The sequence below is a fragment of the Blennius ocellaris genome, assembly GCF_963422515.1.
Source record: "Blennius ocellaris genome assembly, chromosome: 12".
NCBI lineage: Eukaryota > Metazoa > Chordata > Actinopteri > Blenniiformes > Blenniidae > Blennius > Blennius ocellaris.
In genome coordinates, this window is record NC_137661.1 from 21870419 (window position 1) to 21892418 (window position 22000).

Sequence of the window (22000 nt, forward strand, 5' to 3'; positions counted from 1 at the left end):
AGCGCAATTAGATTGAGCTTCCGCAGGGGATGAAAGCATGGCTATAAATGCAGGCGCACACTTGTCACCACACCCACACTTATTTTATGTTTCCTCCTTGACACACTGCTGGCTTCTCCCTATGCACTCTCTCCTCCATGCAGTATACACGTGCAGGGTCCTGCAGGGCAGTTAGGCAGTAACGCTGATATGCTAATGAGGGAGAGAGAGAGAGAACGCTTATCTCAAACCTTTCACCCCCCCCCCCCCCCCCCCCCCCGCCCCCCATCCCGCCCCACTCCTGCTCTCCTCCTCGTCTCCGCTCCATTCTCCTCTCATAACCCCATCCAAAAACACAGGAGTCAGGCCGTCTGCAGATAATGTTTAATTTTGTCAGCCCGGGCAAATGCAAAAATTATAAATCTTTGCCCAAACAGAGCAGCTCTGAAATAATATGCTGATGACAGTTCAGCAGCCGTGCTGGGCCTTTATTCTAAAACAAGAGGCTAATCACTGGCTTTGGGGCCTGAACACTACAAGGTTTATTTTCAAAACCCCTCATATTTCATCTTTGTATTTGCATGGATTTGGGGTGTGTCTTGGAAATGTTTTGTCGTCTGATGGTGATTGCAGTATTTGATTTTTTGCAAATTGTGCATTCATGTGTGTTTTTGATCATTGTGTGAAACTGAGTCGGAGTGCAATGAAATGAGTGATTGTGCAGAGTTTGAAGGCTCACTGTTTTTGTTTATTTATTTTGAAAAGTCCCCATTTTTAAGCCAAATTTACAAATTGACATCCGTGATAATGTTTGGAGCATATGTTTACGTTAAAGTAAGTCAAAAGAGTAAGTCATTTGATGAAATTGCAAGCTGAATGGGTCTTTTTTTACATCTTCGAACTTTTTGATATGAACAGCTCTGAACAAGGTGCATCCCAAAGCATAATGCTTTGTGCTTAAAATCCTTATTGAACTACAAAAACAAGAACTATTTCTTAAAGAACATGATTAATTTAGTGATATTGCTCTCCGTAATTGCAATCATTACTCTCAAAAGTTGGGTTTTGTTTGAATCAAATTTTATAATGCTTTGAAAAATGCTTCATGTGTTTTGCATCATCAAGAAAAATTGTAATTGACTGCTTCATGTCCCACCATAAAATCAGTGCTTGTCTGAATATTTATTTAACAATGTAGCTGAACATCCATGAAATGTTGCTTTGATACATTCCATGGTTCTGGTAATGAGTTTCCCTTTGACAAAACTGTAATTGGTTAAAAAAAAAAAAAAAAGAAAAGTGAGTGATATTGAAAATCAAAGGCAGAAATAATGAGCCTTCATTTGATAAAAGACACTATGCAAGGTGTGCGTGTGCGTGTGCGTGTGTGCTTAAAGCGCCGCTCCGTGTCCCCTGGGCTGTGTTAACGCTCCCGCCGTGTGTTGTTGTGTGTGTGTTAAACACATGCAGTCCCTATCCTTGCCACAGTGGTCATCGGCTTGCTCTGCACTGGCGGCTACCTGGTTTGGCGCAACTGGCGGCGCAAGAACACCAAGAGCATGAACTTCGACAACCCGGTCTATCGCAAGACCACGGAGGATGACGACGACGAAATCCACATCGGGCGTCACAGCGACTCCGTCGGCCACGTCTATCCAGCAGTGAGTGGCAGCCACAGTCAGCAGTTCATAGCGCTCCCACTTGGGGGCGGCATCACAGACAGCAACTCTCACTGGTACTCAGGGGCACCTATGCTCTCCAGCGGCAAATGAGAGCAGCTGCTGGGTCAAGGAAGGAGTGTGGAGGTTTTCAGGAGGCGAGGGGAGGCGCCAAGGGTTCAGGAAAAGCCCGTTTGTTTCACACGTCCGCCTGTCGGGGAGAAAAGAGCAGGCTCCCTCGCACACGTCTTTCATGTGAAAGCACCAATCACACGCACGTAAAAGCCCTTCACGATTGCACCATTGTCACATTTCATTCACTTTCGAAATGCATATTAATGCAGTTTATCAACGCCACGTTCCAGTCGCCAGCCTGCCATCCCATGTATCTCTGTGTTGTGTTTGTGTTTCTGGTTGGTGAAGTGCTCGACCCTTAGAACTCCCCACAAGGACATTACATGCAAAAGTTAATTGTTTTTTCATCTTCATCACCAGATGATATGTGCGACATCCCTGTCAGATAGGAATATGTTCAACCAGAAGGTCCATCAGATGTTGTGTCGGGAAAAGAGGTGTTCTTCTCTTTAAACAAGGTGGAGGATCAGGTTTTCAGCAACTTTGGCAACTGAAAAAGAGCACAAATCAAGACTACTTTGGACAGGCTGCGAGATTGTAAAGGCGCGTTCACACTTGTCACATTTGTACTGTTGCCACTAAATTAGCAAACTGAAATCATTTGTCAAGAAACACCAATTCTAAACAAACTGATGCAGTTGGATTCAGATTTGATGACAGTTTAATATATTTAAATTCAATGAACAGACCAAACTCTTCATATTCATATACATAACTGAACATCCGTTGTTTTGACATTTTAGCAGCACACAGAATCATTGGGAACGTCACGTTACACAATAAAATCTCAGCAGCTGTCAAACTTGTTTTTATCGATCGGTCTGTTGTTAAAGAAATGTGACCATGAGTAGAAAGCGAACAGAACCAGAAGTGTAAACTTTTTCTAACTTTGGTCTGGATCAGGAACCTGCACCACAAGTGTGAACGCTGCGTTTAGGTACACATTTACACGAGAGCATTGCAACAATGCAATTTATCCTCTATTATCTTATGAGTAATACTCCACAGATAAAAAAGGAGAGCACAAATCTGGATGAAAGACCCTAACCCTAATTTCAGTCCTGAGCACAGAAATCATGAATCTGCACTTCCTTGTTGATTTCCCGGTGATGTTGCTTCGGTTTTGCTAAACTCCTGCCAAAACACCAACTGTGATTTGTGATATAATGCGACGACATCTAAGGAGATGATTTAAGCACTTCAGACACGTCTGATGTTTATTAAATAAATTTGTTGTTTTGGGTGTGGGAGAGCGAAGGAAGGAGAAGCAGCCACAAAAGGATTATTGGGGGGAGGGGGGGGGGGTCTTGCGCTTTGATCGGTTGGCATGGTAACACAGATTTCTTTGTGTTGCTCCAGAGAGAAAAGAGGCAAAGGATTCTGGGTACCACTGGCACGATGACAGCCGAGAAGCGCACACACACATGCACACACACAAAAAACAGGTGCTCGGCTGAGTCATATTAAGATTCAAGGTTGAAGTAACAACTGCCCTTAGAGAAAGGGCTCGAAAGAAGCGACTCTACGACTTCATCTTCCCGTTATATCTGCATTTTTTGCAAATGTCTCAAAACATTTCTTTTTACCTCGTTTTCTTTACTTACTCCTTTCCCCCGTCCTCTCCTTTGAGCTCTCTTGCTTGTCGGCGGCCAAAGGAATCAGGCTGGCATTATGTGGGCCAGACATTTGCAGCCGTAGGCAAAGCAACCTGCACTCCTCGCCGGGGCGCAGTCAGAGAAGGAGGGGGGAGTTTGAAAGCGACAAAGGGAGAGGTCAGGGAGACGTGCGAGTAGGGGAAGGAGAGTATGAGAAAATGGGGATAACTGATTTTCTCTAGAGCTCCTTCTCGGATTGTCTCCCTCTTCCGCCCGTCTGTCCGGAGTGTTGCTCCGCTCTATCGGCTCTCTGTCCCCTCTCTTTCCCCTGCTTTCTGTTCTGTCTCTCGCTCCTCTATCCTTCACCGGCCTGCTGTGGTAACAGTCTTTTTATCTGCTGTTTGCAGCGCGTGGCACTCAGTCTGGAGGATGATGGCTATCCCTGAGGGGGTAGGGTGGGATGCAGCCTTGCACCCCCTCTCCTCCACTACCAATCCTGGCCCTTCCTCTCTCTCACCACAGCCTCTACACCCCCACTACAATGAGGCCAAGAGCAACGCAGAGGAGAAAGAGAAGGAGTCCTCATTTTGCCTCCCCCTTTAAAGGAGCAGGGATGACATGTGCATCTTTGTAAATCTCTCCTCATTCTCCTACTTCCTCCACTGGATACTACCAATACTACCATTACTAGCGACTACGACAACTACCACTACTACTAGTACTACTCCTACTACTCTTAGAGTTAGCTCAGTAGCTTCTGCTCCACTCCTCTCTTCTCTCTGCCTCTTGTTAGCAGTAGTGGTGTGTAAAATATGCTGCTTGTTCGCACTAACTTCATTCAGCTGTTTCTCAGTGCACATTGTAAGGAATTTTTCGGGCCACCATAAACGTGGACAAAAGCAAGCATGCCCAATGTTACAATGTGATTTTGACTCTATTTATTTATGTGTCGTTGCTGCTGTAAATATGTAATGAGTATCTCTCACTGCACAGTACAAGACGTAGATCTGATCACGTCTTTCAGGATATATCGGACAGTAGCAGCTATAACTGGCAAGGATGCTGGGTTTCCTCAAAGTTTCCCTTATGTCTGGAGTTGACAAGACATATTTCTTTGAAGGAGGGGAATGTCATCTGTTTTTACACCCAGGCTCTCAGATATGCCCCTCGACATACTGTAAAGCTAAATATAGCCAGGGGGAAGGCAGAGAGAAAAATGTTGGCGTTGTTGGCACACTTGGAGGTGATTTTGGGGGCGAGAGAGTGAGGGAGACAGCTCTTTTTTGAATAAAATTTTTCCTGAGGAATGGAAGGATTTGTGCCACCAGAGGGTAGAGCTTCAAGGCAAAAAGCAGCAGGGCAGAATAGGCAAAGGCTTATGGGTAATCCCCTCTCATGGTATCAAAAGTATGCATACAGTCGATAATGAACTTGGGATTGTTTGCTTACTGTCGATGGGTGTTAGGACTGGCGTGTGTGTGTATCTGACTGTGTTTGTGTTATTGTCTGCAGGGAGCAAGGTTACGGAGGTGACATCTCATTTATAAACAGGATGATACGCTATAAGAAATCTTCCTGTTTTGTGATATAAGAACAAATTTAAGATCCGTGACTTCAGGCAGTGAAGTCACAGATTAATCATCTTTTGGTTTTTTTAAATTAGGCTCAATTTTTGTCATTTATTGGCTGGCTTTTCAGTTACATAGATTGCACAGCAAAAACAGAAATTTCATTCATCCCATGGTGTACAAACACACACTTGTACTATCAGTGTACATGTGCACCTAAAAACAGTAAGAGAGGAAGCAAGGAAACGGGGTGTTTTCTGCGCTCCCTGACTGATTCACTGAGCTCCGACACAAATATTGACGGCGAGAGACAACTGTCAAGTGGGAGCTTTATCTGTACTTGTCGTATTTTCAGCCTTCATAGCCCCACGTCGATCACTTTTCCGTTGATTTGACATAACTTAGATACATGATCTTTGAGCTGCTGCCCAGCACAGATATTGAACTGCAGCAACCCACAACCATCGATCCCACTGTCTCTTCGTCTTCACATGGCTGGTTTTTGGTGTTTTCTTGGTATGATGACTTCTGCCCCCTTACTCCTTTTTTTTTTTTTTTTTTTTTACAATGTAGCTGCAAGGATAAAATGATGTCGAGAAAAGGTGCACAATTCAGGGCACAACTATTTTTTGCTGTCACCAACTGTTTCCAGTGGTTGTGAGCAAGCACATGAGTAATACACTCAAGCCAACTGAGCCGGGAATTGATTTCATTTGAAAGCTGGATGGAGAGAAAATGTATCCCAGCATCAAAGAGCTGATCTTCCATTGGCTTGCCTCAGACACGTTTCCAGCCCACTGAATCAGATGGACTTTATGCCCACTGAATGCTTGCAGTAATTGCTCATGCTGCGTTGTAATAAGTGAATTATGAGCGGTCGTTATGACAGAATAGCATAACAAGCTGTTACAAGTAGTTACTGCAAATTAGCAGCTCCCTCATTCGGCTCTTATTATTTAGTCTGCGTCATAATCAGACTGAAGCAGTTTTTGTTTGTCTACACTTCACCAACACAATTTGTCTTCCAATCTTGGGTTAGCGAAGCCGAACAATGTTGTGTTTCAGATAGGCCAGATTAATAAGTGTGTTTGTTGGGCACATCTTCAGTTTTTGTTTCTTTTGTTCCCCCTCAATACAATGTGAATACATAACATGCAAATAAAGAAATATAAAATGCAAACTTTAAAGTCTTCCAAGACAGGCTCATGTATTCATGGGCTTATGCATTCATACAGAAAAGTTGATTAATGGTGGTCATTATTCTTGGAGCCCATTGTCTCCTGGAATGCTTTGCATAGCGTGGATGGCTGAATAACCACAAAGGGGGAGAGCGGTTTTAAAAACAAAAGACAGAGGTAGGCAGCGATGTGACTGCCAAGATTTACACGAGTCCAGTTTGTGTTTGGAAGATGGATGGAGGGTCGTTTACTTCACCACATATCTGCCAACATCGCTTCGCTATGTTCTGACGCTCACTCCTCTCGCCTCCCTCACAAGGAAAGCATCCTCTCCTCTCAGTTTATGATGCGCGGTGGGCGATTTGCGTGTGACAAGTGGCGTGATAGACAGGTAAATTGTGGGCTTCTCCGGCACGTCGAACTCTGCAGCGTCTATCTAACGAAGTAAGACTGAGCAGAAGTGGGGGAGAAGCCGTCTCACTTCATTTTGACCTTGCATGGATGAAGCACATAAAATGCTTTACATGCTGGTGAGGACTATGACTCAGCTCCCCAGGATGTTAGGCTGGTTTAGGAGCTAAGGAGCTGACAAATATAGAAATAGAAATAATAGACAGTTCAGATAGAAACTTCAACTACCTAAAAAAAGCAAGTTTTGTCTTGTCAAGGTTCTTGAATTTATTCACTAAAACAAAGCCCTGACCCTCTCCTCTCAAGGAAAGATGAAGTAATGATGTCGAGCTTCAAGAAAGTCCCCCCCCCCCCCCCCCCCCGGGTCAGACATCTTTGTGAGTTTAAGATTAAATAAATCGTAGACCCCGTGACAGAATTGAACCGCGCACTCTCCACACTTTTTTCCTCATGTCCACTTTTCGCTTCAGGTCTAATGGAGTTCTATGCCGAGGGTTTGCGGTTAGGAAAATAAATTGCTTGTTTATTGAGGTGCCTGAGCGTGGCATTGTAGGAGAGTTATTATAGCTACAGCGCGAAGACAGACTGGGTGGTCCACTTGATGGTCACTTGGAGAGCAGCCCTCCACTCTGGAGTTCACGAGAAGTGGTGCACGTTATTTTTGCCGTTTGCTGTATGAGGCTGATGATCTCTTCATATTGGAAGGCATGCTATAACCATATGGTTTCTGTAAATATGCTGCACTGTCCTTCCATATTTACAGCAATCGTTTAGACGCCAGGGCATCCTTGTATGAAGAGTCAAAACCCACCAAGCTGCAGCCAAGTCAAGCCCTCTGCCTCATGCTGAAAATGTCATATTTTGTTTTGTGTTCATCTACACATGCTGATTTAATCAGCTATATATACTGTGTTATATAACAAAGTCTTTCTGAGTTCAGGTAAGCTTGGTTTTCTCAGCATACGCTCAATATGGGCTGCTTTGGTGAACTATGTGCCACAAAGAGAAAAGATGTTCTCTTTGACAACGTGTATTTTGGGATTTCTGGATATGTATTGCTATTGGATGCAGACTAAAGATAACCCTGAGTCATCTGATGCTGTTTTACAGGAAGAGAAAAGGGGAGAATGTGAAAATACTAATGACCCATTTGGCAGAGACTGAAAGATAAATGAAAAATAGATCCATAGAAACTTTAAACAAAATCTGGGGATGTGCTTGTTTCAATATTCTTTTAAGGAGTGCCTGTGCTTGAACTAATAGGACTAAAAATTGTTCCAAATTTAGAGGAGATAAATTAATTTTGTAGTGTGCAAAAAACATTGTCAAGGCCTTTTACAGTGAATATTTAACATCTTCATTTTAATAGTCATACAGCTCGAAACATCCATTATCTACTAACTCTACGCTATAGTTAATGTTCCTCCTGATTTGTGCTTCTTTTTTAGATGTTCTTTCTTCTCTGCACTTGTAGAAAATCTGATCCGTGCTGCTTTAACCAAACTCTTGCTCCAAACTATCTCTTGTAATGCTCTCTTAGTACCACTCCCAACCTTCTTCACCTCCTTCATTTGTTCTATCAAAAGTCTCTTCCTGGTTGTTGTTTTTCACTTCTCAATCTTATCTTGGAAGGTAAAGTTTGTGTGCACCTTCATCCTCTTGCCCTCTCATTTTCATCTCAGCCATCAACATCTCTCCTTTGGTAAGGGCTCTCAGTCTTTGGGTAGACAGACTCACACTCACTGGAGGAACTGTGGCAAAAAAAACACTGGAGGAAAGTGACCTGGAACCCCAGAATAACAAGGAAAAAGACACAAAAAGACACCCTTCCCAAATGTGAACCAGCAAACCTGCGAACGATCGCGCTCAGCCAGGAGACGCAGCCTCCAAAACCGCCCACTTCCAGCATCATTTTCGGACCACAGAAGAAACCCTCAGTGACTCGGCTGACATTTAGCTCTCGTTGACCTTGTGACTTTCCTCGATCAACTGGTTCCTGTTTTTTTGTTTTTTTTTTATCACGTGGGGTTTTTTGGACGTAAGGTGTAGATGTTGCTCTCTTTTTCTCTCTTCCCTCACCGAATCATTCCCGGTTTCATATTTGATCTACTTGATGTTTGATTACTTGAAGGGCAGTGTTCAGTCGCCTACATTTTTCTACCAGTCAGTGTAAAAATAAGGTTGAGGGAAAGAAGACCGTGTCCGGGAGGTTTGTGAAATACGTTTGTGTAAATCTTTTTTAACGGTTGGGACGATGATGTACAGGGGCAACATTTTGATTAAAAAAAAGGATTGTCGTCATGGACTTTGGACATTTTAACCGGATTTGAAGCTGGAAATAGTTACTGCAAATATGAGAACTATCTAGCTCCAGGATATTTTGGTTTGTTTGTTTGTTTGTTTGTTTTGCTGAAAGATGTCCACCTGCATTTCCTCAAAATGTTGCTGTTGTGCCATCTCCTGCAAGGAAATTTCAAAAAAAAAAAAAAAAAACATTTGGAGGTTGTGTCCATTCCTCAGCCATACGACAGGCATTTTTTACGCTGTTTGTTGCACAAAACTTTTCAAGAAGCCTTCTGCACTGTGTAAAGAGATAATGTTCTTAGTAGGGGAGGAAACTAAAGGGGAGAGGGTGGGGTGGGGGTGTCCCAGTGGTACAGTCCAATGGTTTTGAATCATGACTTGTAAATAGTGCGTTTTCATACTGCAAAAACTTTTTGATAATGTTTTAAATGTACCTTGTAAAGAGAAAAAAAAAGATGTACATAAACTTCTGGGGTAAAAAGGAGTGTAGACTATATATAAATTTATTTGTACACAAGAACACTGGATTTCTTTACTACTTGATTGTAACTAAAAATTAATAATCTGCCAAAGTGTTTCTATTTTACTTTTTCCCCCTGTCTGTTTCATTGGTTTGTTTCCATTTTTGTTTTATTTGTTTTTTTGCTTTTTAACAGCATTGCAGATTTTAGTGTTCATACTGTATTTAATTCTGTTGAGTTTAATTTTGTTGTCGTGTGTTAAAAAAAAGAATAAGAGGGGGGTGTTATCATTTTTAATTTATTGGTGCCTTGTTTTGTGCTCCTGTATACTTTTACTCTTTACGTTTCTCTGTGTTTTGTGTCTGTGGGACGGCACGGGGGGTTAACATGGCGGGTGGGTGCGGGGGGAGTTTAAAACCTAGCGACTGCTGTACTTACATGGAATATCTGTACTGTATGCCAAAATGGTCTCACTCACGTTTCTATGAAATCAAGCTGTTGATAAATATCTCTATATATTGATATATTAAATTTATAAAAACTGCCCAACCTCTGACCTGTCCTCTTTGTGTTTGTTCACCCACGAGATCACTTTTTTATTTATCTTCTGAAAACAAACATTTTTATTTGACACCTCAGTTTCACATCTCAAAACTCCATCTCACAGAAAAAAGTAATAATAATTGGTTCATTTATTCTTTTAAAAAGAAATATAATATGATATAAACCAAGATATAATTAGAGAGTCAGTTGTATACTTTATCTTTATTTTGGACATAAAACTGAGTAAAAATATGTTAAAACAAACAAACAATACAAAACAAAGTTTTCGAGCTTTGGTTCAAAATAAAGTTATTCAGTCACTCATGCATACATTTACTCTCCAGTAAATGTATGCTAAAGTAATGCACTCGTAATTGATTCCATAATGAATTAAGAAGCACTTTGTTGCTTTCCTCATTTAAAAAAAAAGTTCTACACAACTGTTGACAGTTAGCATCAGCTATAGCTGTTCCTGTGTACAGGATACATACCAACCATCTCCATTTTGTTTTTCTTCACTTATCAGTTGGAAGTTATCCTGCAAATAGTCACATTATTTTTTTTCTGTTGCCTTACTTACAAGTTACTTACTAGCTTCAGCAGATATGTGCCATAACAAAATTGGTCAACTGATGTTTTTCCTGCTATGAAGTCAATCAAATTAGGATTTTCTCTTCCATTATGCACATACCATAGATAAACGTTATCAGTGAAACACAGAAGCTGGCTCAGATTCAACAAAATTCATTTTTAACTGTTAGCTGATGTTGCATATTAATCATTTTATGGTTGATGTAATTATCCTGAGAGTGTACATTTATGTCTACGATTAAATTTCATTGTCCACCATTTGCAGCCACAACATATCATCTAGAACTCATAATATTCAAATTCAGTTTTATCGTCTTACTCATTACAACACGTGTCCTTTATAGAGAGAAACACTAATAATGCACATGAACAAGCATATGGAAGCAGTGCAGAGTAAAAGACAAGAAAAATCGGCAGAATCAGATTCACATGTGGAGATTTTCTGCTGTGATGGTTGGGGGTTAGAGTACATAAAGAGAGAAAAATAAACAGAGGGACTGATAGCAACAAGCAAGTTATCAGATGACAAACTAATGCATTCAGAGTTGATGGGAGCAGGAGCTCATATCACAAAATTCTATTTTCATTGTCAGGGATACTACAGGTCCGTACAGAGCAAGAGAAAGAGCAAAGAATTCACCAGAAAGACACATGGCATTCATATCAAATTATACTGACATATGTAGAGTGAGAACAAAGAAGGTCTTCCAGCAGCCTAAAGCTCAAAAAGCTTACCTAAAGAAAATGATTGTGACCTGAGCCAGCCTGAACAATAAACTTTATCAAACATTGACGTTTTAAGGATGATCTCAAAAGAAGAGCCAGTGTCTGCTTCCCTAAATGAAACTGGGAGCTGAATGCACTGCCTGTCATTGGAAACTACAATACACCAAAACCTAAAGTCTGACAAGAATCACACTCCTCGGGAAAATGATATACCTGCTACTTCATTCTTTTCTTTATGACTCCATATGGGATATCATGGTGTATAATTTGTAGTCATTGTTTAGTCCCATTTAGTCCTGTCTCATCCTCCTTTGACGCTTCAAAGGTAATTTGAGAAACTCATTTGTATTAAATGCTGCTCCTTGTTGTTTAATCATCTAAACACAATTCATTCATATATGTCAAACATTTTATGGAACCAAAGACACCTTCTGTCGGGGCCTGACATTTCAAGATGAACTTCAAACATCTCTTTGATGGCAGATGAATAAAGGTTATGCATGTGTATTTACTCTGTGTGCATAACTCCGCCTCCGTCAGAGGTGAAGATGAGGCTGGTTACGACATAGGTGAGCACCGACAAAGTGAAATGTTCCGACTGACACGAGATAAGGGGACATGTGCACTCCCCGGGGAGCCGCAGGGTGTGACAGTACATCGGTGGGCTGATGGATGAGCCAGCAGGCACAGTTGGCTCTGGATATGGGCCTTCTTTGACCTACATGCTGTTCCAGGGCTGCGGAGGTCTTCATTGAAGATTCAACCCTGCCTGTGCCTTCAGCTGTCATCTCCTCCGGCATCACAGGAGTCAGGGCGGCTCATTGAAGATGAGATGAACCAGACGGGATTAGGATGTGAGAGGTTATGTTTTACTCTTTTTTTTTCTATTCCGGTTTTAAAACCATAAAATTCTGACATTTGATTCTGTGGTGATGTCATCGTTTTAGTTTCCAAAGAGTATTCAAGGTAGCTTAGTTCATGTTTTACAATCAAAGATCGAAAGTCATGTTTTTACACCATTTTATCCATCCTGGGTACGTTGGGTGCTGGAGCTGAACTCAGCTGACTATGGGTAAAGCAGGCCACCAGTCAATCACTGGACAGTGAGAGATGCTATAGGTTTCACTTTTTTGTTGTTTGGCTTGTCATATGACTTTTACATCGAAATATCTGGTACATCCTTTGCCACTCGACGTCAAATCACGGCAGCATAATGCTTCCTCATGTGTGAGCTTTCAGATTGTCTTGTTTGGTTTTCCTCAGACATCCTGCTTTTTTTGTTTTGGGATTCTTGTGTTTCTGACTTCTGCTCGTGTTTTGATCACTCTCACTGGATTATCCTTCTACAGATGTCCCTGCCTCCCACGTTTCCCGAATTAAACTTTTAAAACTGAACTCTGCTCCTCTGCTTTTGGGTCCCATTGTCTTTTCCTCATCACTTCTGTTGTTGCTCACTCATTATTGTCAATGCTTTGTGCAGCGTTATCTGTAAGTTAACGTAATGTCATACAAAAATGACTACTTTTCACTTCAATCTGTTATTCTAAATTCAGATTTTACTTGAAGAGTGAAGATTTTCTGATTGAAGCAAGTTTTAGAATTGAGAATAAGCTCTGTATAATATGCTCTACAACACACCCAGTTAGGGACACGACCCGTTTACTGGAAGAAGAGAAAGAAAACAAACGCTTCAGATTTCAAGGCTAATCTCTCTCTCTCCTCTCTCTCTCTCTCTCTCTCTCTCTCTCTCTCTCTCTCTCTCTCTCTCGCTCTCTCTCTCTCTCTCTCTCTCTCTCTCTCTCGCTTTTTAACTGACGATCAACAATTTAGCATATTGATCATGTTATTTGCATAACCCTCTCCAAACTGCAAGCAAAAGATGTGTTGTGGTGCAGAGAGAATACATAAAAGAAGACCGTGAATGAAAAAAAAAACTCAACAACACGGAGAAAACTGAGAGTAGAGTTTAATGGAAATAGTAAATATCTGCAGTTGTGTCATACAGAGAAGAGGACAGGTGTTTCAAATAATTTCTCAGGCAGCAAAACTTAAATAAAACTGGAGTCTATAGAGATGTCAGTGCTGATAGAAAAGGTCCCTCACCTCTTCTTCTATGTTTAGGTTGAGTGCTCTGGAAGGTCTGATTGGAAACATCTGAGCTTCACTTGAACATGTAAGTTGGGCATAGTTTCATGTTTCTGATGTATTTACCTCTGTGGATTATTTTCTGGAAATCTTATCTTCCTTGAAAGTAATTTTTATTATTTTACTCATTTTGAGGTATTACCATCGTCTTATCTGCTTTTATGGAGATTTTCTGTATTTCCCCCTTTTACAATTCTTACTATGTCGTCTTGTCTTTTTTTTAGAGAGACTTTCATAATTTACTCTGTCTGATGTCTTACTAAGTTCTCGCCTCCATTGATAATTATTTTCACTATTTTCATCTCTTTGAGCTATTACTCTTGTCTTAGTGTGACCTATTAAATTATTTAATTATGTTATATCTTAAAAATGCATGGCCCGAATATGAAGTTCCACATTTGTTATTTTTCTCTATTAATACAATCTCTGCTTAATTACTTCCTAATATTGACTTAATTACTATGGATTGCTACCCTGAGAAGGATGTCCTGGCATTGTACCTCCAGAGACCAGAACCAGGACCAGCTGGACGCCTGCGGCACTGAGCTGCAGGACGTCAACCTTGCACAGCTCAACCTAATGAGCACGCTCGGGCTCGAACCCCCGACCACCTGCTGCCTCCTGGAGGATGCCAGGGGCAGTTAATGTACTTTCACCGTGCAGTGGCGCATTACCACACTCTGACTCAATGTTTACTATAAACACACTTTGACTGAGTTGAGCATGAGCACTTTACTGTAAAGCATTCATACTGTAAAATGAGCACATTCTGAGTTTCGCCTTTTAAACCATCGACTCAGAGAGCACTTTGTGATCAATTGTACATTAGCACACTTTGACTATGATTTCAGCATTAGTATTCTATGAATAAGTAAAGAGTTGATTAACACAGTCTTGTTCAGAAGGTTTAGCATTTACCCCTTTATACACACTTTGACAATTTAGCATTAACACACTGACACTATGCTTAGTGATAGAACAACTTAGCATCAACACACTTTGAATCAGATGGTGTAGTATTAGTACATTTTGGCTTGGCTGTACTGTCTAAGCAGAATTTGACTGGGATACTTATCACAAAAATTTTTTCACACAGACATAGCATCAGCACATTTTCACTCATACTTGAGCATTCAGTGCGGCACTCCGTTGGCCCCTTGGAATTGAATGAAGGAATCTACATTGTCCCTCAGTAGACCATATGGTCAGTGGTTTTGGGAAACACTAGTGAAATACCTGAAGATCTGGAGATTAAGATTCTTCATTACTTGTTTTAATGTATTTCTTAAAAATGTTATTGTAAAGTTTTCTGCATTTCTTTAATTTCTTTGTAAAGCACAGTGAATTGCCCTGTGTTTGAACGGTGCTCTATAAATAAATTACCCTTGCTTTGCCTTGCCATTAGCACACTGCCTCAGGAAGTTAATCATGGGCACTTTTTTACTCCGTTTTTATGAGCACACTTTGCTCCAGCTCTAATCTGCTGCCTGGTGCTGAGCACTGAAGTAGTGACCGCCCAAATAGACACATTTACTGGTACATAAGCTCGTCGTATGTTAGTGAGGGTCTACAACTGCTGCTACAACAACTCCCGTCACAGAAAGGAAAATAAAGTCCATACAGTGATATTTCAGTGCAAAAAAGAAGTGGACAAAGAATGGAGCCCTGAGGAACCCCATTCTAATGAAAAGTAATTCAGCAGAAATAGACAGTGAAATCGTGCGCAGGTGTGCGTCTTTCAAGAAGATTCCAATTGCTACACAACTGCTTTGTTTCTCAGGTGGTGTTAAAGTTTTTTTAACAGTCCACTTAAAGTTGTAGCAGTTCAGCCTGGCTCTCTCAATCCTTCTCACTTTTTCTTCCCTCCATCTATTTTTGCCTCCTCTGCTAAGTGGAGCTCTTGTCGGACTCTATTAGTTAACATTTGTAGTTAGGGCATCCAGGTGGTTGAGTGCAAAATAAAAATCTCTCTCCACCTGTGACTTATAAATGAATAAAATATTTTTGGTGCCTGGCATGACAACTCCACTTAAGGAATATGCTGGGAACAGTAGAAGCTGACCTCACTGCTCTCACCCCATCCTTTCCCCTCCATCTGCCTCCTCCTCAGCCTCCATGAAGGGGCATTCTTTCTGGCATTGTCAAACCAAGGATTCCCTGTTTTAACGAGTATAAAATATATTTTTCAACAGTTCTAAACACAATTCTGTCCAATTCATTTATTGGGTGAAAATGTCTCTGATCTATGTGCAGCCGTCTTACATTTCAGAAAAATGACTGCTTTTCTTCCTGCACTCACACAGTATCTGTTGAGTGCTGTTATTGTTCTGAAAAATTTTTTTTATCATCTTTTCAACACAAAAATGCACAACAATTGTGTTGCAGTAGTAGTAATGAAGGTTTCCAAAATTGCAGAAACATATGAAACATCAACAGAATGAATAGTGAAGGCAATGACTTTTCACCTAAATCAACGGTTTTGAGCATTTCAGTGTATTTTTGGTTTTATGACATGGGACTTCGCAATTAGCTGGAAAGGAAAGGCTACTTATGTTAATGTTGTCTACATGTCACTGCATCTTCTGTGCACACTAAAAGGAAAATCATGTACACTAACGAAGACCTTATTTTCCACCCGGTTGTTCCTGATGTAAGGCAACAGTGCACACCATGGCACCACTGTGCCATCCTTCACACAAACAAGCAGCTTATCTGCTTGCTTCTTTTCGGCCGAGTACTGTAACATGAGCTTGCATTTGATTCACGGAAAAAAGGCATTTTTTGCAAAACCCAGCCTGCAGTGTCTGTGCTTATGTCCTGATGCTGTAACTCCCATCTAATAATTCCCCATTTTTGTCTCCTCTTTTCCTGTTCCATAATTTCTCCCTCTGTCTCATTACAGCCCCCTGTATCAGCGCTGCCTCTAAGGAGCAGGTTTATGGTGCTCCTGTGTGAGAACAATTTCACAAAATTAACAACCAGTCTTCCACAACCATTGCAATAAAACCTGATTGTACATTTTTTTTTTTTTAAACTTACAGTTCAACTCTTTCCAATTGCATCAGCTTCTTCCCGCCATTCTGTCTCTCACTCCCTGTCTCTCATGGTCCATTTAATTTTACCTCCTTCAGCAGTTTTGCTCCTCCCCCTTTTTTTTAAGCATTGTGGCACCATTTAGTGCCGTGGTATGGTGTTTCTACTGTGTGAAAGAAGCACTCAATATGCCACATCTGGCCTCATAAACTTATGGCAATAAAGTGTCTTTCTGTTTAAAAATGCAGCACACGGCCACCCCCGTTGCCTCTGTCTCCTTCCCTGCTCTGCCTCATGGCTGACAGTTCCTATTATCTCCTGGATAATAAGTTGCACAGATTAGCCACGGGGGCAGACAAGGGAGCATTGATATGACACCGGATGTGCGCTCATATATGTTTGTTTGCGTGTCACTTATCTACATTTTTAGAGCTCTTGTCTGTGGATTTTTGTTTAACTCTGTGTGCAGCAATTCATGTTTGCCTGTCACTGTTTGTGAGCTTCTCTCTGTCTGTATTCATGGATTTCCTCCCAGCTGCATGTGTACACATGTCGGTCAGGCGAGGCACATGCCAGCACGCATTTCTGGGTTTGTGTCTGATCGTGCGTGCATTCATGTTTAGAAGCATGCAGTGGGACACACTGGAGGAGGAGTTGATGGGCTAAGTGCCATTACGAGATAATTACCGCTAAAAGTCTCTACGCTAACGAGGACGACTCATCACCATGGAGCTGGCATACACAGAGGCCACAAAAACATCTGCAATTCAAATTAGGAGGACTTACATGTTTTGTGTGTGCGTGCATGTGTTTATCATATTCCTCTCCTGTCTTGTCCACACATTCCACTATGTTGCTGTGTATGAATGGTGTGTCCACATGTTTTGTTTGTGTTCTTGAGGCCTGAAGACCATGACCACACTGACCCACAAGATCCATGTATTCAAGGTTATGATGTGATCTTTGACCTTAAGTAAGGGTCAGGCACTGTTGTTGGCGTTGAAGATAAGTAATGCAAGATATCCATCAAGTACTAATGTAAGTGTGCATGTATGTTGTTAAAATGACAATTTGATTAAGATTAGGGTCAAATTTTGCATTATGGTTAATCTCAAGATTAGACCCTGAGTCATGATGTGGTTGGCATTTGAATTTGATGAAATTCATCACGTCAATAGGAAGGCCCTACAAAGATAATGTTAACAAAGCATGTGTGTGTGCGTGCATGAAAAAGAAACAGAGATGGGGGGATTACAGCCACACACATTCACAATTTAAATAAGAAAGCCTCAAAGACTGTGTGAGCACACACACACACACAAACACAGGCACGCACACCCAATATGAACATTTACATCAGTTTAATTGGCTGATACTGAGGCTCAGTGTGAGTTGAGTTTGAGGGCATCTATACACTACGCCTCATGATGCCTATAATAGGCTCACACCTCATATTGTGATGGGCTTATCGCCCCTCTACATGCTTTCTGTGACACACTTTGGCACTCATCAACAGCGGTATAACCATGTGTGAGGTGCAGTTACACCAAAATACTGACGCAAATGATTTTCACTTGTGTTTCCAGAATTGGTTTTGCGAGGAATGTGTCTATTTAAATGTTCCTACCTGCTGGGACAGGTGAGGGTGGTCTAACTTGCAGGCTGCCTGTTGAGCCTTATCCTTCAAAAGCCCTGACTTCAAAACAGGAGCTGATTTGGAGACAACATTATTTGTACTCATTATCCTCTTCAACGGGAGTGGACAGGTGTAGGATGTAGATGGGTTTTCTATGTGCTCTTCTCCATGACCTTCAGCAAATTCACTTTAACCACGTAGCACCAGTTATCTTGACCCTTATCTAGACAGGTTGTTCACCAGTGCACCTCCAAATATTGTGTTAGTAAAGGTCCTGAACAACTTACTGAAATCAAGAAACTTAGTGGATATTTGTAGAATTCATCATTCCTATCAATAAAGAATACTCCTTCTACTCCAACATTCAACAATCCTCCAGTAAATTAAACTACTTCCTGGTTAATGTTCACTTAATCTCCCATGTCATTAGTTCAAAATACCACAGCATGTTAATATCTAAACATAGCCCCTGTATGATAAATTTTAATATTTCATTGTCCAGCAAGAATAGTGCTCCAAACCAACTTTACTCAGGAAAGATACATTTATTAAGGACATTACACACACATTTAAAGATGTCATAGAAGCCATTGGCAGTGGTGAAGTGTCAGACTGAACATTCTAGGAAACTTTGAAAGCAGTTACATGTGGGTATATAATTTCATATGAAGCTGCTGCTACTAAAGAAAGACAAAGGTGTCAATCTGAAAAAAGAAAATACTCTCTCCTCCAGAGAGATAAAATACCAAGCTTCTAAATCAGCCGATTAATACAGAGAAATATCAAAGCTTAAATATGCATACAACTGCATCTTTGGTGACCAGATTAATAACCTTCCTTTAAAATTAAAGCATAAACTCTTTGAATTGGGAGTGAAACCTGGAAGGCAGTTGGCACAACAGCTCAGAGGAGCTCAGACATCGAGGTCAACTGACTGTGTCAAATAAAAGATGGGAAGCGGCTTTAAAGAGTTCAACGGTGAACGTTACACTTCCAAATTGAATGTTGCACAATCTGATTTAAATTACTTCTTTGACCTAAGTGAAGATGCTAGAACCTCAACTCAGAATTCACATTAGAAGAAACAATTATGGCAATAAAGTCTTTTGCATCAGGGAAAGCAGCGGGACCAGATGGGTTCGGCTGTAAATTTTTATGAGTCCGTTTGTGATATATTGGCTCCATACATTCGCTGAATGGTGTTAAACTCTAAACATAACCTCAAAAAATGTATGAGGCTAATATTTCTCACATACTGAAAAAGAGAAGGGAGGAGACAGATCCAGCCAGCTCGAGGCTGATTGCCCTTGAGAACTTTAATAGGAAGATTATCACTAAAATGATGGCATGCCAGCTAAACAAGCACTCACCTTCAATTAACCACTCTGATAAAACAGGTTTCTTCCCTGGAAGGTTTTCATTCTCAAACATAATGCTTCTGAACAGTCTATTTAGGAAATATGCCGGGACTAAAGGTGCATCAGTCTTATTCTCGGATGTGCATGAGGCCTTGGACCAAGTTGAATGGCCGTACATGCTTGAATCATTGTACATATTTGGATTTGGTGAAGCATTTATAACCTGGATTAAGGTAGTCTATGCCAGTCCTATATGCTCCATCTTAACCAATGGTGGCAGAGCAACCCTTTCCCCATTACATTGTTCTGTACAGCAGGGCTTCCCACTTTCATTGGCTCTCTTTGCTGTTGCACTGGAGTCCCTTGCACTAATATGCACCCACCGAGACATTGAGGGAGTAAAGGTAAAAGGCGTAGAAACACTCAGAGAAATCAGTCCCCATCATATTGGCATCTTGGAGCTAATAACCTCTTTCGGTAGCCTGTCTGGGTACACATTAAAGTGGTCCAAAAGCAATTTTATGCCCCAATATAATGACTAATCACCAGGTTTTATTTACAAAACCTGATATTTAAGCTATGCAAATGTCATATTACCTATCTTGGCTTGACAGTACCAAAAAAAACCCCAAAGCATATTCAAATTAAACATTACTGAATTTATCTGAAAAGTCAAACAAAATATAGAGAACTGAAAAGTTCTGCCCTTATCAGTGATAGGCCATATAAATGCTATAAAAGCAGATTTCCATACCAAGAGTTCTGGGAATTGTGTTTGGCTTCATGTATTTACGTGTGTACATGCACGTGAAATTATTGCAGCTGGAACAACTCTCAAACAGAATGGACACATCATCCACTTCAGTTAGGAGCAAATTGCTCCCCTCCTCCCAGTTTCTGAAACAACCATCTGTTTCCTGTATTTTCATTTCCAGTCTGCTTCAATCAATCAAATCATCTAAATTAGGTTGTTTTTCATCATGTATGCAACATATTTGAAACACGGCTATTACATGGTATATATTATAGAAAGTAAGTGATACATTTACAGATGAAAGTAATCTATATCAGTTTTATTTTTTAGTAGCTTGTGCCGCTCAGCTCTGTTCATTATCTCAGTTTTTAAGTCTTAAGCTGCATGTGGATTGTTCACTTGGTATGAATGAGAAAGAAAAGAAAAAAACAGGATTGAAAAGGTTGAAAATTGCAAAAGAAAATATATATTAATAATAACAACAATTTGACAATCTGATTCTATTCAGCATAATTAGCTTTTTGATGGTGGTGGTGGTCTTTTAATTTGTCAGTCTCAGCAGTGATTGTACATTAACCCTCTTGGAAATCATATTTTATTGATCTCTCCTGGAGAAATGATTTATCTGCATTCAATGCATTGTTTTCATAATAACAAATGTCTACAAATACAACACTGTTGATAAAGCAGTGATTAGTCAAATACTGTAGAAATCACAGTGATATTCCTTCAAAATTCACTGTGGACCTTATTCTACTGTGGTAAATCACAGTACCTTTATCACTACTGTATGAATTCACTGTAAACCTTATACTCGTCTAGAAAATCATCTATTATTATTAGATAGTTTAGTATTTAGTATTATTTAATTTCTGCAAAATAATTACTAGACAATGAATGCAAAGCTCTATTTCCCAGTTTTTTGTCAAATTTAGTTTGTTGTGGTTTTTTTAATCCTGTCAGTAGTCAGACTCCTTGTAAACTGGTTAATTCACTTCAAGCACTCCCATTTGTCTATAAAGCTATGAGTGTGAAAGCTGTAAAATTGAAACTTGGAAAAAATACAACTGCGCCCGTGTTTGTTTATCAGAAATAAAGCTGTTCCCCTTGTACTTCTCTGTGAAAACTGTTGTATTTAATGAAGACTTACTTAAGGATCAATCAATGAATCAATCAGGGGACTACTAATTACTAAAATTGAAAATGAATATCAAGCTTGGTCTTAAAAGTCGAACATCTGCCAGAACAAAGAAAATACTGTGAGAAATGTACGATGTGACGACACTGGTTGATAGCAGTTATCTCCACGTAGACGAGTTCCCAGAGGAAATCAAGCTGTAATGATCCAGGTTATCTAATGATTGACACTCCTAATTGTTCATTACGCCGGCCACCACCAACTGTAGGCAGAGAAGTCTGTGCTATGGAGACAACTGATTGTTGAGGAATGACAAAGTTCATGGAGTTTAATTATACTGACTGGAAACATCTTTAAAACAGGAACAATGGGGGATAAACAACAAATCTGTTGGTTTTTTTGCGTGTGCTGTGCTTCTTAATCTCCTCTCATGTTCATGTTTTACATGACGATGGCAGTTATGTGTGTATTTAACAAGTAATGTTGTGATTTCTAACTGTAACAGAGGGACGTGGGTGGAGTTCTCACATGGTTGGTTATTCAGTTAATTATATCCCACCCATTAGTGGAACCGTAGTAAAAATTTCCAAATTAGGGTCAGAAGTCACCTGAATCAATAGTTCAGCAGCAACACACTGCATTTTAAGATGAGGAGGCTTTTAGTGTTTTTCATGTAAATACTGAGCTCTTTGAGATTCTTCTGATAATTTCACAAAATAACAAGTAAAGTTAATGGATGTCACTTGTCGCGTAGTCTGTCCATTGAGGGAAATTTGGGGCTCAGTAC

At 40.5% G+C, this 22000-nt stretch overlaps 1 protein-coding gene across 1 annotated transcript in view; it reads left to right on the plus strand.

Moving 5' to 3' along the window:
• lrp8 (low density lipoprotein receptor-related protein 8, apolipoprotein e receptor) overlaps positions 1–1751 on the plus strand; it is a gene marked incomplete at both ends in the record, with an annotated part of 178160 nt that extends 176409 nt beyond the window's left edge. The window contains one exon of the mRNA XM_080506196.1: positions 1450–1751. Coding sequence (XP_080362322.1) covers positions 1450–1751 — 302 coding nt within the window. The remainder of the gene's footprint in view (positions 1–1449) is intronic.
• Between the last annotated feature and the right edge of the window lie 20249 nt (positions 1752–22000).